Source organism: Schistocerca americana, chromosome 6, assembly GCF_021461395.2.
Source record: "Schistocerca americana isolate TAMUIC-IGC-003095 chromosome 6, iqSchAmer2.1, whole genome shotgun sequence".
Classification (NCBI taxonomy): domain Eukaryota; kingdom Metazoa; phylum Arthropoda; class Insecta; order Orthoptera; family Acrididae; genus Schistocerca; species Schistocerca americana.
This window is the reverse complement of record NC_060124.1, coordinates 484,949,809-484,967,265: the sequence shown is the minus strand read 5'-3', so window position 1 is coordinate 484,967,265 and position 17,457 is coordinate 484,949,809. Positions and strand designations below refer to the sequence as shown.

The following is a 17,457-nucleotide window of genomic DNA, read 5'->3' as shown; positions in this document are numbered from 1 at the left end:
CAAAACAACTTTAATTTAAAATCGGCTAGAAGCCATACATAAACAAACAACAAGGACAAATAAGTAAAGGTAGAACATCAAATGGCGCTCAGAAGTTTCCTAGGGTCAGCCTGGAATTCAAACACTAACGCTCGCTTAGGTGACACAGGCAGTCGGGCAAAAAATTTTCAATCCCACGGCAACCCAACTGACAGACACTCAATGGACCAAGCGACAGGATAACTTCCGCTCCATCTGACCAGCACACAACAGGGAGTTCAGTGGAACAACGCAGAAGGTATCGGCGCCCAAAACGAATTACACATTCAGCTGTCAAACTAGACACTGTGCTGGACAGCCACAACACGACGAGGAAAATACCCTGCCTGGATTTACGTCAACGGCCAGGGCAGGTAACCGCAACGTTAACGGCCACAAGACAGAAGATTCCGCTGGTGCACTTCAATACAAAATAATCAAGTTAACTTAAACTCCACAGGAGGGTTGCTAGAATTTCGCCAACTTGCAAACACACGTTGTTGCTCACGGGAAGGTTCCAACACCCCACAATGGAATTCAAACGACACAATGTGAACAGTTGCGGCTGGCTGGTAGATCAAGGCTCAACTTTCGTGTCCGGGATGGGTGAGCCACGGACCTCGTAGCAATGGGAACAGCCCCTCACACTCTGACCGCGCGCGGACACCCGCCAGCGGGCCCGGCCAGACACGCGCCGTGGAGACTTCCTCGCTGCTCCACGCCAACCGACCAACTGCCCGTACACGGCACAGCCGGAAACTATAAGCATGGGGACACAGATAGTACAAGGGTGCGAATATCGCTACACGCTGGTGCTACGACTCGCAGAAAGATAGGGTAACAGCATAATCACGATAACTGCGGGAGACTAATCACGGAATAGCAACCAAGGTTTAATGCAAAGCATAACACGAGCCAGCCACGGCTCACATGAGCTTTTCTTATTCATCTGCTTTACCTCACATTTTTCCACATTTAAAGCTAGCTGTCATGCATCGATCAACGAGAAATTTTATGTGAGTCATCTTGAATCCAGTTACAGTCGCTCAAGGACGACAGACTTCCATACATCACAGCATCATCAGGAAACAGTCACGGACTGCTGCTCATCCTATCAGCCAGGTCATTTATGTACACAGAAAATGGCGGCGGTCTTATCACAATTCCCTGAGGCACTCCTGAAGACGCCCTTGTATGAACAATAGCTAACATACTGGGTTCTGTTACTTAATAAGTTTTCGAATCACTCACATATCTGGGAACCTATTCTGTGTACTCGTACCTTCGTTACTTACGCAGAATGGTCTGTAGATACAGCTCACTTCTGTGAAATTACATTCACGTAGTCAGCTCTTCAGATTAATCGTCAATTGCAGAAAGTTTGCAAGAAGTCAAAATACACGTCGTTACACCTGCAATGAAAATGGTTTGATACCAACCGAAGTGCAATATACGTACTTATAACTGCTCTTGGAAGCCCTAGATAGGATCATACTGCAACAGAGCTATTTGCTTTATGTTGACCCTAGTTATAATATTTAAGATGAGAAAGCTACAGCGCGCTGTTGTCACAAAGTAATTCCTAAGTGACAAAGCTGCCAGCTTTACGATATCTTAAATAGTGAGAGTGTATGAGTTTGACTTCACTGATTATTTGATCATCTTCTGATGAAGTAGTTTCTGTTGTACTGGTATTCTGTATCAGAAATTTTGTGCTTTGCTCCGATGTGTTTAAGTTTGAAGTATAGTTACTCTCTACACCATATTTTAATTCATACACATAACATGCAACGCCTTTCACAATGTAACAAGTAGTGTCATTTGGAAATAAACCTTGGGAAAGAAAAGATGTATAATGCTTATTAGCATATCATTGATATATATATAAGGAAAAACTATGAATCAGACATATAAGCTTGTGGCATTTGGCCAGTTTGTAGCTCTCCTTATTTATTGCTAATTGCGTGTGCTGAGAGGAGAATAGCAGACGACTCATTGGTGGCAAAGACGATACCGTCGGAGGTAAGTGACTGATGAGGAAGTGCTCAGATTTTTTTTTTTTTTTACTCTACTGTAGTTACCTTATCCACTGTACTCTAAACATGATGCAGTACTTACGTCTACAAATCCAAGACCTTGTAGGCAGATGTTTATTGAATTTACGGCCAGCATGAGGACACTCGATTCGCTCATGATGGATTCCAAGTCGTTTATGATTCTGTAACACCAAAAATACCAAGTGTGTTTCACTCGTTGACGCCTCGTTTCTCAATATGTTTTATCTCTTGAAAACAGCAAGGAGAATAGTGACTTAGTATGAAATATTACTCGCTCGATATGTTTCTCTTCACTGTAGAGGAAACTAAGGTTCGTGTAAAACTCCTAGTGAGATACAACGTGGGATAAAGCACCATAAGCTGGTAACTTGTGGTTAAATGTAATGAAATACATGGCTTGTGAATATTTTTGGAGCGTACGGAAATGAAGACTTTCTCGGTAAATATCACTGAAGTAATCTTCTCGGGCCATCAATGGAGTCCTGGCGTCATGTTGTAAAGTTTCTACGAGTTTCCTACTAGTCATCTTCAGATGACAACACGAAGCCACGACTCGGCTGATAACCCGAGAAGATATCATCAATCTTTGGAGTGGTATCGTTCACATATTTTCTCTTCACGTGCACCGTTTCAGCACTTCTGTCTCTGGAACAACAATAGATATTGAAGAATGACTTTCACAGATATCAGTGTCTGGCAGGGCCTCATGAAAGTAAATACTATGGGACATTCTAAACCGTAAGCATATATTGTTTTCAACACAAACTTATGTTTTTTTTTAATAGACAGTCCGTGTTATTTCTTATGCCATCAATAACATGAAAATCACGAAAGAATAGCGTTGTTTGGATCACAGTGCGTCAATTACATCCCGAGAAATTGCAAAGCGAATTTGTTGCTTGAAATAAACAAAACGCGCCATTGTTGCATATCCAGGGATGCAAGTGTGAACCCCATATTGCTAGTAATTGCGATGTGACTGACATCCGTAATCTTGCTTTCGCTGTTACCACGAGGGCCGAAAGTAATAGTAGAGTTTCCTGCCACAAACACTCATATATATGTAATGGTTTTCCTCTTGTATGTGCTATTTATCTACGTTCACAACAGTATCGGTCAATGTGCGCTGACCTGTTATACAACTCAGTAAAACCGCTGGCTTCTGCAGCTGTTTACTGGAGCGAAGCGCAATCGGCACCGCTTGTGGAAACAACTCACTGCGAAAGGGGCTGACTTGGATGGAGGCAAATGGCACTGGTGTACTGTCCACCGTATTTGGTATCAGTGTCGATGTGGCACAAGTGAGTAACATATGAAGCAGCAGCAGTTGCTCTTCTGGCGGCCACTGCAATAAACCCTCATGCCAGTCTCTTGAAATGGAGAGACTGGCGGGAATCCCTCGAACGAACATGCTCTGCATTGTTCACACGCATAAATGCTACCCATATCACGTGTAGCTACATCAAGGACTGCAAGGCGATGACTTTCACATCTGCCTGGAATACCGTCCGTGGGTTTTCCTGTACGGATAACTCTTTATGCTTAGGGTACTCTTTTTTCGGTGAAGCCATGTTCACAAACCATGGGAACGTCAACATACACAGTATGCAATGCTGGTTACCGGAAAACCCACATTGCCTTCGTCAGGTGGAACATCAAAGTCAAATAAAATGGTTCAAATGCCTCTGAGTACTATGGAACTTAACATCTTAGGTCATCAGTCCCCTAGAACTTAGAACTACTTAAACCTAACTAACCTAAGGACATCACACACATCCATTCCCGAGGCAGGATTCGAACCTGCGACCGTAGCGGTCGCGCGGTTCCAGACTGAAGCGCCTAGAACCGCTTGGCCACCACGGCCGGCGGCAAGAAATGCACTAAACCAACAATTCCCACATCGACGGTCCAATGGATAGTGCGGGGCAGTCCTGCTCAGAGGTTTCCAGCGTGGTCTCCGGACCTTACCCCCATGGAGAAAAAATATGGTATATCACCTGGTTCCAGAAACAGTGTACAACATGAAAGCTCTTATTACAGCTGTATGTGCTGTACTAACACCAGAGATACTGACAGCAGTGAGTTGATAAGTGTTGAAGTATGCACGGCGGTGTTTCAAAGTAAATGACTCTGTCTTCGAACATACGTCATAGCGTTTCTGCCTTGAGAAATGTGATTCCAAACCGATGTACATTTTCTCTGTTTATGAGTAGACGTAAGTTTGTTTTGTAGGTACTACATCAACGTACGTTTAAGTAATCCCTTCACCGTTGCAGAAGCTCAGTTGTAACGCTGTCATTAAAAATGTTTACTGATATGCCTGTACGTGTCATGTACCGTTACGTAATTAATGAGCAACTACTTGCAACTAGCATTTACCCTTATGTTAGATCGTTGGTCAGCCATTAATTATGTTTTCCCTGGCCCGTGTTATTAAGTATTTCGTTAAAGTTAGCCCATTCTAGAACTGCAGTAAACATCAATAAAGGGCGAAATAGTAAACCTTTTACTTACATTTCATTGTGTATGATTGGACATCTGTATTGTTTACAGTCCACGTAATAGTTGTGTAAATCGCAATCAGTCCAGCGTTTGTTGTATCAGTCACATTGCAGTTATGTCAACGAAGGTTTCACGTCTGCATATCGGGGAAATATCGGAGCGTTTATCTTATCTAAAGCATTAACTTCGTTTTGTAATTTCTCAAAATGAAACTGACTTATTACGATGCAACCATCGCCATTCTTTTTGTTATTTTTCATGTTATTGATTGCGTGAAAAATAATTTGGAGTGCCTATTTATAAAAAAACGTAAGTTTGTGTTGAAACTAGCATCTGCTTACATTTTAGAACAGCCCATAGTATTTACTTTCATGAGTCCCTGCCATATGTTCATACTTGTGAAAGTCGTTCTTCAATTATACTGTTGTTCCAGAGATATTTGCGCTGAAACTTGTAAATGGGCCACGCAGTGTATACGTATGCATTTGGAGTGTTTGTCAGTAGCAAAAAGGTCAAAGCGAATACGAGTAAAAGCCATGGTGTCTTTCGATATAACCAAGAGTTTGGGACAAACGGATCGCTTACGTCGTTCAACACTGCATTAGAAATGAAAACACAGCAAACATCCACCAATAATTTTTGCGCTAGTTAAAATGTAGGTATTTGAACGATCTTTTAGAATTCTTTTCTTCTTTTTAAGCAGAAGTCAATTATAAAACTTCATAAAAATCATTAGTAGGTTTTAGCAATTGAAGCAAAAAGCACACTTATTTTACAGCGCTCAAAAGATTTAGGGGAACATGACTTTGGGTGTCTGCCATACTCCACCGAACAATAATGGAGGACTGGATACGTTATATAACTACACCCTTTTCTTTCGCAAATGAAGTACACAACAAAACTTCATTATATGCTCAATAAGTGTTTGCCCTCCGTGAGCGTTTATCGTCGCCTGACACATACGCGCCATGCTCCGTACAAGTCTACAGAGGTCACCCTGCGACATTCTTTCCCATTCTTGAATGGGAGCCCACGAGAGCTCTTGGAGAGTTTACGGTGCAACCGGACGACCGCGAACACGCCTGCCAAGCATGTCTTATGTATGTACTATGGGGCTTTTGTCGGGACTCACCGCCGGCCATTCCATTGCTTCAATGTCCAGGCTTCGCAGAACATCTCTGCTGACGTCCGCTGCATAGACCCTGGCATTACAAGCAATTCAGGGCGACCACCGTATGCAGGAGTCACCACATGGCCTAACAGCATCCGTTCGACGTACTGCCTGGCGGTAAGGCTACCATGAAAAACGACAAGACCCATATACCTGTCAACACTGCAGCCGTCCCACAACATCACAAAACCTTGAAATCTGTCGGTTTCCTGCACAACATTTGGCAGGTACCTCTCACCACAGGTCTCCGCACACGAATGCGGCCGTCACCATGCGTCAGAGGATATCTGGACTCATTTATGTATCACACGTCTCGCTAGAGACGTAGTTGCAAGTTATCTTTTTTTTTTTTTTTTTTTTTTTTTTTGCGAACAGGAGAAATGAAGGAGAGTTGCAAGCTGTTGTGTCCAGCGTGGTAATCGAACAGGACGTCTGAGTCGCAACGTCCTTTTCCGTAACATGTCTGTTACAGTGTGATCGAACACAGCGGCTCCATTGGCCCTTCTGAGATCGCCTTCCAATGTTCTGGGGGTATCTCTATGACGCCGCAAAGCAGAGATGGCCAGATATCGTCCTTCACGTGCGCTTGTAACGCGTCGACGACCTATCCATCTCGCCTTGTGTAGTGATCTGTCTCCTTGTGGCGTGTCCTCAACCTACGCTTGACACATGGAAAAACATTGCCATCTACATCAACACGAACGGCAGTGCATCCTTTTTGGATCAAACAGAACGCCCTTGAAGCTTGTACTGCGTGAAATGTCACATAGAATATGACAACGTCCATAAATGACACCCACCATCCGTGTGGGACATCGGTACTCACTTCCTTCTGAGGGGTCTACTGACACTGTAATGCTTAACACAGTCAACAGATGGTGAATGATTTTAACTGTTGCCAGCACTGAAACCGAAAATTTCAAACCATGCTATAAGGCCACAGGCACCGCCTGTGTCAAAACAGATTTAACATACCGGACGCTGGCATACGGGTTCCCCAAACTCCTTTGAACAGCGTGTAAGTGATCACCATAGAATATGCTGAGGACTGTAAAAATTTTTACAGAGCGTTATTTTATAAGTAAATTGAAATAAAAACACTATTGTTATTCTTATTACAGAAGTTTATTCACCCAGATCGCACAAAAATACACAATTATTGCATGTTTCAGTGAAATTAAATCGGCATCTTTTATAGTTTATACACGTCTTATGCATTTTAGTTGTAACTGTTGTGCACTGTTCACACAGCTGTTTTCTTACTGTATGACTAGAGACGGTACTATTCGGTGTCACCTATGTCAGTTATGTCCATCTAATGTGAACAGTCTACGAAATGGATTGGCCACATAAATTTTTATTTATGCCAATGATTTGAAGATAACGATTTAATTTCGCTGAACCTAGTAACCACTGAGTATTTTGGTGAGATCTGGGTGAGTAAACTTCTGTAATAAGAAGAACAAATGTGTTTAAATTCTGAGATCGCCTCCAAAACAGCTGACAGTTTCAGGTAAATATCATAAACTGAAAAAAAAAAGTTGCGTGTGCTTTCCTACTGGGGCAAGCCTATGAAGACTGAAATTTGTCTTCCTTTGAGAGTTGCTAAAAGAACAGAACAGTTAGACATAAACAAGTCGCGGTTTTGGAAAGCAGCTGAAATCGTAAGACAGACTGTGGACTATAGAACATGACATGGCTCCCGTGAAATTCTGTCTTCAGTATCAGGAGATAAGATGGTTCAAATGGCTCTGAGCACTATGGGACTTAACATCTTAGGTCATCAGTCCCCTAGAACTTAGAACTACTTAAACCTAACTAACCTAAGGACGTCACACACATCCATGCCCGAGGCAGGATTCGAACCTGCGACCGTAGCGGCCGCGCGGTTCCGGACTGAGCGCCTAGGACCGCTAGACCACCGCTGCCGGCAGGAGATAAGAGAATATCTTCTAGCATCAGGTTACCGTAGACCCTGTAACAACACCATTTCACGCGACTAGCGGAAGGTGGCAGTCACATCTTCACTGACACTTTGTTGCAAAGTAGCGGAACACATACTGCTACTCGCGAGTAAAGCAAGGCTATCTCGAGTAGAGAAAAATGACCTCAAAAGCGGCAAAAAAGAGATGCAGGAACTTTAAGTGCGATGGAAAAAGCGAATGTCCCTAAAAGTAGTGTAGGAAATGGTTGTTTAATCGTCGTAAGTGGCAGTAGTTACAGCAATCAGGGAAGGTTAACAGGTATTCATGATTACCGTTTCAACTTCTGCTTTCACGACTGGTCAATTCATTGAACCAGGTAACTAAGAAGTGTAATGTAAATGTCTGTGCCTCTGAAACATGTTCTGTGATTATGTATCATTTAAGTGAAAATTGTAGAATACGTCTGCTAAGTCGCATACTGTAGCAATTGATGCAAGAAAAGTTGTAGAGAGAAATCCAAATGTTGTCTAACGAAGCTACAGGCCATCAAAACACAGTAAACAGGTTTCTATGAGTTGACTTAAGGCGGCTTGGATTCGTTCTCTGGTGACGACTGAAGATTGTGTTTTATGGAAAAATAGTGGAGTCATGTAACCGCCGCAATCTATGTATTTGCGGTGTGATATACAGCCTATATCTTCGAGCCAGTACGCTAGTCTATGGTAGAGGCGTTGTAAGATGTGTAGAAATGTTGGACTCAGGCGATTTGAGCACTTTCAGAAATATTGTTGCTGCACTTTCAGCATCAACTTGAATAACAGACCTTCCTTTTTAGAACATGTTATATGTACCGCTAATGTAAGATATAATTTGTATATATTATACTTCAGGTTTGTATTTATATTTTCTTTCCCTTAAATTAAAGAACCTTTTTTTTTAGTTTTTTGAGTCTTTATCGTCATTTTCGTGTCTGGAACGCACGAATGACGTATTAGTACGCACTAATGCCCAAATTCCAAAATTTTCCATACCACGTTGCATCGCTGGTCTCCGATTCATCAAAGTTTTAATGTTTTCCCGTGCCATTTTTGAACAGCCAGTATGATACGCTGAAAAGGATGGTTATTCGTTTACTTTCACAGCCCAAATTTGTTCTTTTTCTTTTTTACATCAGAGCTGTGATTTCCGAATTAACTTGGCAGCCCATTTTGTTTCGCGCTATAGCAGGTGATAATATGCGGGACAACGGTGGTTTAAGCGTAGTGATCGCTAACGGGGAGAGCCATCACATGAACATGTAGTGTAGAAAACAAATCGATGTGAACCGAAAACAGAGCAAAGACTACTCCTACAGTGACTCTGTTACTTTCAAAAACTGAACGAAGCGAGTAACAGGAAAATTAGTGACTGAAATAGCTGGTGAGAAACAATAACAATATTGCGAGGAATAGAGTAGCTCCGATAAAGGGGCGGCCGAGAAAAGTAAATAAAAGGGTTAAAAAAAATGGTTCAAATGACTCTGAGCACTATGGGACTTAACTTCTGAGATCATCAGTCCCTTAAACCTAACTAACCTAAGGACATCACACACATCCATGCCCGAGGCAGAATTCGAACCTGCGACGTAGCGGTTGCGCAGTTCCAGCCTGTAGCGGCTAGAACCGCTCGGCCACCCCGGCCGCCAAACAAAAGGATTGTTGAACGGATATTTTGCAGAGGTATATGTGTACAAATGTCTAATTGCATGTATTTCTCGTTGGGGTTTAGTGTTACCATTAACATTTGCTGCTCCCGATTCAAACATGGCAAGTTCTGAGTTATTTTCGCATAGAATTCGGAAATTAATGACATAAAATCTAAACGAATCGAACTAATCTAAAATAATTCCCAGGTAAGGGAATGGATATAACTGAAACATTATACGAGGAATATAAGTGCACAAAACTACTTGTAGATTATAGCAAAAATCAAGTTGTTATTTATATAAAGTTATTTGAAACCCAATGCAAGGGTATAATGTTCAGACAATCTCTGAAACAACTTTGCTTATAAGAAGGCAAAAACTAGACCCCATTTGTTTCGGTCATTACATCTGCAAACAATAACATTAAAGAGTGATCTTAATAAAAGAAGGTAAATGGGAGAAAGAGGAAAATAATGAATATAAAACTTATTCGCAGGATAGAAAGCTATACAACTTCATAAAAGAAATTCAGGAGACTTAAGAATGAATATGAAGTTTCTTGTGACTATTTGTTCGACAAGAGAACAATAAAACGATATTGACTGCTGCGTAATTCTACACTGCTGAGGAACATTAGGTTTAACTTCAAACAGATTTATGTCCTGTACACCATTCATGAAATATAAGTACTTACGACATTATGACTTGATGGTGCTGAATATTCTTCGCTAACGTTCTGTACAGTTGCGCCCTGGGATCGGTGGTGCATGGTGTGGTCGTGGCTGCGTTCTCGTCGTACGGTTCACCTTTCTCTGCTAGTGATTTTTTCGTCTTATACGTGACTTCCCATGCACCAGATATCTTGACTCCTTCCGCCGACTTCTTCACAACTCCATTTTCTTTATGCAGTCGCATGTTTGCGATGTTATTATTCAGTATAGCTATATCGGCTGTTATATTGATCATTAAGGAGGCGAAAAAAAGATCCACTATGACTGCCGCCTGGACAACGCTAACAAGGAGTACTATCTGTATCACGTACGCTATTTCGTAGTTTGGATGTGTCTGCGTGTCAATAGGCATCCACATGACGAACGGAGTTTTCCGAATGACTATTGTGGTGTTTTCAGACGTCGTAACCAGTGTCTTGGTCAGCGCGGGTTCCACAAACCACATGGGTACGGCGAGCAGTGGAAAAACCTGCAACATATAGTTCAATATTGAAGATGAGCTCCAAAAAGCTGCGCTTAGTTATTACTCTTATTGTAGTCTTTTGAGCTATTGCCAAAATGAACACTTTTATCTTATGTGAGTCATTAGGTGTACCATCAGCTCTCAGCCCTCCAAAAGCACGGTGAGAAATTCATTTTAAGAAAATAATGCAGTATATTGTTGATCTGTAACATTACAGAACTAAGGTGAATTTTCTCTAGACTCATCCGCGCCAGTGCAATAGAATGCTACTAACAAGGTAACGTTTTACAGGGACAAAAAAGTACAGTTAGATGCCATCCCGCGAGAAATTTTGGACGATAAATCTGATAGCTGTACAGCTTTAAACGCACCGATCGTGTGTCACTCACTAGTCACCCTTAGCCGCCTGATGGTCGAGCGCCAAGTTCTGCCCGGCGTGGTTACAACCACAACCCTCGTGTTCTTGGGTTGTTGTAGGCAGGTCATATCTGCCCAATGTGTATTGATATTTTGTTTTGGAACACCTCTTTTCTACGCGAAAAAGGAGCAAGTAATGTCAACCCAGGCTAATATCCATTATATACACTGCATAAATTACGACCAACCCGTTAATGTGAATATTGTTCGTTTAAAAATGCCCTTACGGTTCGTGAGTAACGTGGCGATGTACCACCCAACTACATCCACATTCGTTTATGGTCTCTAAGTCAACAAGTGACCCAGGCAAATTATGTATCAACGTATGTAGAAAACTATGTTGATTTGCGTAACTATTAAAAATAAGGACCGTTCAGCCAGCCATTGACAATTCCGAAACAACCGGTAAGGATCCAACGATGTTCGTTGTCAACAGTTCTGTCCAGTGTTGGACATCTGATCAGTAATGACAGTAGTGCCTCGCCAGCATTTGTACACTACTGGCCATTAAAATTACTATTATACTAGAACTGACATGTGATTACATTTTCACGCAATTTGGGTGCATAGATCCTGAGATATCAGTACCCAGAACAACCACCTCTGGCCGTAATAACGGCCTTGATACGCCTGGACATTGACTCAAACAGAACCTGGATGGCGTGTACAGGTACAGCAGCCCATACAGCTTTAACACGATACCACAGTTCATCAAGAGTAGTGACTGGCGTATTCTGACGAGGCAGTTGCTCGGCCACCATTGACCAGACGTTTTCAATTGGTGAGAGATCTGGAGAATGTGCTGGCCAGGGCAGCAGTCGAACATTTTCTGTACCCAGAAAGGCCCGTACAGGACCTGCAACATGCGGTCGTGCATTATCCTGCTGAAATGTAGGGTTTCGCAGGGATCAAATGAAGGGTAGAGCCACGGGTAGTAACACATCTGAATTGTAACGTCCACTGTTCAAAGTGTTGTCAATGCCAACAAGAGGTGACCGAGTCGCGTAACCAATGCCACCCCATACCATCACGCCGGGAGATACGCCATTATGCCGATGACGAATACACGCTTCCAGTGTGCGTTCACCGCGATGTCGCCAAACACGGATGCGACCATCATGATGCTGTAAACGGAACCTGGGCCCATCCGAAAAAATGAAGTTTTAGCATTCGTGCACCCAGGTTCGTCGTTGAGTACACCATCGCAGGCGCTCCTGTCTGTGATGCAGCGTCAAGGGTAACCGCAGCCATGGTCTCCGAGCTGATAGTCCATGCTTCTGCAAACGTCGTCGAACTGTTGGTGCACATGGTTGTTGTCTTGCAAACGTCCCCACCTGTTGACTCAGGGATCGAGACGTGGCTGCACGATTCGTTACAGCCATGCGGATAAGATGCCTGGCATCTCGACTGCTAGTGATACGAGGCCGTTGGGGTCCAGCACGGCGTTGCCTATTACCATCCTGAAGCCACCGATTCCATATTCTGCTAACAATCATTGGATCTCGACCAACGCGAGCAGCAATGTCGCGATACGACAAACCGCAATTGCGACAGTCTACAATCCGACCGTTATCAAAGTCGGAAACGTGATGGTACGCATTTCTCCTCCTTATACGAGGCATCACAACAACGTTTCACCAGGCAACGCCGGTCAACTGCTGTTTGTGTGTGAGAAATCGGTTGGAAACTTTCCTCATGTCAGCACGTTGTAGGTGTCGCCACCGGCGCCAACCTCGTGTGAATGCTCTGAAAAGCTAATCATTTGCATATCACTGCCTCTTCTACCTCTCGGTTAAATTTCGCGTCTCTAGCACGACATCTTCGAGGAGTAGCAATTTGAATGTCCACTAGTGTAAATGTGGCTTCATCTGAAAACATTATGATGTGAACACGTCTTGATTACGCGTGACGTCCTTCGAACTTCCGAAGACTTAGTTCTTGCGTTGATGTGGTATGGTAAGAATGAAAACTCCGCGTCTTCATGATTCTAAAAACCACTGTCTTCGATAATCCTAGTTCCGTTTCAGTTTACCTTGAGCTAATATAAGACTCTAGGTGGTCCATTGCAATAACGACTACGCCACGATTATCATTTCCTCCATGTTCACGACGGCGACGTACACGATGTAACCCATTCATTCCGGGCTGAGGTCGCTGGACCAGTGGGAGAACGGTTACGATACGATTATCATTTTCGCCACATTCCTGTTCACGCCCGGCTGCAGTCTGTTGGTTAAGGTCTAGCATAATGTACGACAGCGTTGACGTAACACTGTGGCACTCTCATAAAATCTCAACCACGTCTACGATTTTATCTGGAGTGTAGTTAGCCATTGTAGCCACATGACTCAACCAAATAAAGCGAAACAGTTTTGACGAATTGATGACGCAAATTGGCCGTGAAACAAGAATAGTGTTCCTGTATGCGAACGTGGGCGACACCTCTGTCTCAACGCGCGCTCCGCGAAGGTCGAGCGCTGCCGCCGCAGCGTTCTCTCGCCCACTGTTCCAGCGGCGCTGTACGAGAGCAGCCGAACAGACTGTGCCACGGTCTTCGGCAATACGACACCGTAGTGGAAAATAATATTTACTTCATATGATTCAAATTTAGTACGTAAACAAGACTATTATGCGCATAAATTGTGTTACAATATGAAGTCGGTACCACACACTATGTGATAGAAAGTATCGGGATACCAGCAAAAACATACGTTTTCGATATTAGGTGCATTGTGCTTCCACATGCTGCCAGGTACTCCATATCAGTGACCTCAGTAGTCATCAGACATCGTGATAGAGCAGAATGGGGTGCTCCGCGAAACTCACGGACTTCGAACGTGGTCAGGTGATTGGACGTCACTTGTGCCATACGTCTGTACGCGAGATTTCCAAACTCCAAAACATCCCTAAGTCCACTGTTTCTGATGTGATAGTGAAGTGGAAATGTGAAGCGATACGTACAGCATAAAAGCGTACTGGCCGACCTCGTCTGTTGACTGACAGAGGCCGCCGACAGTTGAAGAGGGTCGTAATGTGTAATAGGCATACATCTGTACAGGCCATCACTCAGGAATTCCAAACTCCATCCGGATCCACTGCAAGTGCTGTGACAGTTAGCCGGGACTTGAGAAAATTTGGATTTCATGGTCGAGCGGCTGCTCGTAAGCCACACATCACGCCGGTAAATGTCAAACGATGCTTCGCTTGGCGTAAGCAGCGAAATCATTGGAGGATTGAACAGTGGAAAAACGTTCTGTGGAGTGACGAATCGCGGTACACAATGTGGCGTTCCGATGGCAGGGTGTGGGTATGGCGAACACCTGGTGAACGTCATTTGCCAGTGTGTGATGTGCCATCAGTAAAATTCGGAGGTGGAGGGGGCTTGCATCACTTGTTGTTGTTCGTGGCACTATCACAGCACAGGCCTACATTGATGTTTTAAGCTTTCTTGATTCCCACTACTGAAGAGCAATTCCGGGATGGCGACCTCAACTTTCAACACGATCGAGCACCTGTTCACAATGCATGGCCTGTGGCAGAGTTGTTACATGACAATAACATCCCTGTAATGGACTGACCTGCACAGAGTCCTCACCTGAATCCTGTGGAACACCTCTGGGATGTTTTGGAACGCAGACATCGTTCCAGGCCTCACCGACCGACATCGATACCTCTCCACACTGCTATATTCTGTGAAGAATAGGCTGCCATTCCCCAAGAATCCTTCCAGCACCTGATTAACGTATGCCTTCGAGAGTGGAAGCTGTCGTTAAAGCTAAGGGTGGACCAACACCATATTGAATTAAAGCATTACCGATGGAGGGCGCCACGCACTTGTAAGTAATTTTCAACCAGGTGTCCGGATACTTTTGATGACATAGTGTACATAACCGTTTCCTTCTCGAACTGAGCGTCATCTGCAAGAGCTTCTTTCCTTTGTTCAGAAAACATCACTTTATACCTAAATTGTGCTGCTCTTTTCAAATCTTAAATCAGTTACTAGGGTTCCCATCTAAGAAAATCACATTAAGCTCCAAATCACCTTGAAAATCACGGCAAGGTCACGGCCATTGGCAGTAATGCGAGGTCACCTATGCCACCTACAACTTTTATCTCATATCTGTCTCGAGCTATTCCCCTTTGTGATTGAAATGGACCACCCTATACAACCACATAAAAAAATAAAATATTTTGGACCACTCGGTTCTGAGAGTTCCGGAACCTGTACAGAAAACTGGTATAGAGATCAACATAAACATCATTTCCGCTCTTTTTATTACTCATTAAAACCACACATTGCATGTTGTACCACCATACAGCGAGACCATCAGAGGTGGTGGTCCAGACTGCTGTATACACCGGTACCACTAATACCCAGTATCACGTCCTCTTGCACTGATGCATGCTTGTATTCGTCGTGGCATACTATCCACAAGTTCATCAGGACACTGTTGGTCCAGATTGTCCCATGCCTCAATGGCGATTCTGCGTAGATCCCTCACAGTGGTTGGTGGTTCAAAATGGCTCTGAGCACTATGGGACTCAACTGCTGAGGTCATTAGTCCCCTAGAACTTAGAACTAGTTAAACCTAACTAACCTAAGGACATCACAAACATCCACGCCCGAGGCAGGATTCGAACCCGCGACCGGAGCGGTCTTGCGGTTCCAGACTGCAGCGCCTTTAACCGCACGGCCACTTCGGCCGGCAGTGGTTGGTGGGTCACGTCGTCCATAAACAGCCCTTTTCAATATATCCCAGGCATGTTTGATAGGATTCATGTCTGAAGGAAGTCATTCACCAGTTTTGCACGGTGGGGGTGCGAATTGTCGTCCATGAAGACGAATGCCTCGCCAATATGCTGCCGATGTTGTCGGAGGATGGCATTCACATATTGTGCAGCCGATACGGCGCCTTCCATGACCACCAACAGCGTACGTCGGTCCCACATAATGCCACCCCAAAACAGCAAGGAACCTCCGCCTTGCTGCACTCGCTGAGCAGTGTGACTAAGGCGTTCAGCCTGACTCGGTTGCCTCCAAACACGTCTGCGACAATTGTCTGGTTGAAGGCATTTGCGACACCCATCGGTGTGATTTCAATCCTAAGCGGTCCATTCGGCGTGTTGTTGGGTCCATCTCTACCACGCTGCATGGTGTCGTGGTTGCAAAGATGGACCTCGCAATGGACGTCGGAAGTGAAGTTCCGCATAATGCATCGTATTGCGCACACTTTGAGTCAAAACACGACTTCCTGTGGCTGCACGAAAAACATTATTCGACATGGTGGCGAAGGTGTCAGGGTACATACGAGCCGTAATCCGTAGGTAGCTGTCATCTACTGCAGTAGTGGCTCTTGGGCGGTCTGAGCGAGGCAAGTCATCAACAGTTCCTGTCTCTCTTAATCTCCTCAATGTCCGAACAACATCGCTTTGGTTCACTGGTTCATTCCGAGACGCGTGGACACTTCACTTGTTTTCAGCCCTTCCCGGCACAAAGTAACAATATGGACGAGATCGAACCGCGGTATGGACCGTCTAGGCATGGTTGAACTACAGACAGCAAGAGTCATTGACCTCCTTCCTGATGGAATGACTGAAACTGATTAGCTGTCGGACCCTTTCCGTGTAATAAGCGCTTCTCATGCATGGTTGTTTACATCTTTGGGCAGGCTGAGAGACATCTCTGAACGGTCAAATGGAATGTATTTGTGATACAGTATCCACAGTCAATGTCAGGAGTTACGGGAATTGGGGTGATGCAAAACTTTATTGATGTGTCTAAACAAGATTATTCACCTGCCCCTATCGCCGAGTGTTATGCAACCCACAACGCCTTCAGATACCACATGTAAGATTGTCATTATTCTCTCGTTTACTACTCTCAAACTATTTGTCCTTCTTACTGCTTGTGGCCACCATTCTACTTCCTATCTGGACAACATATCAGTGACACAAATTTCTTGCATGATCTCTGTGAACTAATACTATCTATGTTTTACTAGCTGAGAACCAAAGGTTGGAGAGTGGAAACTCACATTGTTAAAATGTCTGCAAACACAAGAGAGCTGTTAGTGCGTTCTCTTTTACCTATCTCATTACAACTATCATATTGCAAATGTAGTAGATCATACCACCCATGCAACGCACACAATAAGTGCGCGCCTGCGGTAGGATTTGCGTAAGACTGCGCTGTTTTCAGTGAACTGCTTCCTCATGTTCAACACGTCCACCACCAGCTGCTGCACTCGGCTCTGCCGTACTAGAACCGACACGATCTACAATGCAAACAAGGCAACAGGTAAAACGCGTAAATAGAGAACATCTTAAATACGAGAAAGTTGTGAGAGACTTCATGAAAGGACGAAATTACTTGTGCTTGCATACTTGTATAAACACTGGAAAAAAAAATTGCAGGATGTATAATCTTATGAAAAATAGAAACCGTGCCGCTGCATTAGAGAAGCTACAGTGAAAAGTATCATAAACAGA

The 17,457-nt window shown here is 43.9% G+C and overlaps 1 protein-coding gene across 1 annotated transcript in view; it reads right to left on the bottom strand.

The window, feature by feature from the left end:
• Nucleotides 1–17,457, bottom strand: part of LOC124619868 (odorant receptor coreceptor-like) — a 99,623-nt gene that overhangs the window by 41,112 nt on the left and 41,054 nt on the right. The window contains exons 3-5 of the mRNA XM_047146488.1: nucleotides 17,100–17,243; nucleotides 10,052–10,557; nucleotides 2,137–2,236 (exon numbers count right to left, since the gene is read on the bottom strand). Of these exons, the coding sequence (XP_047002444.1) occupies nucleotides 2,137–2,236; nucleotides 10,052–10,557; nucleotides 17,100–17,243 (750 nt within the window). The remainder of the gene's footprint in view (nucleotides 1–2,136; nucleotides 2,237–10,051; nucleotides 10,558–17,099; nucleotides 17,244–17,457) is intronic.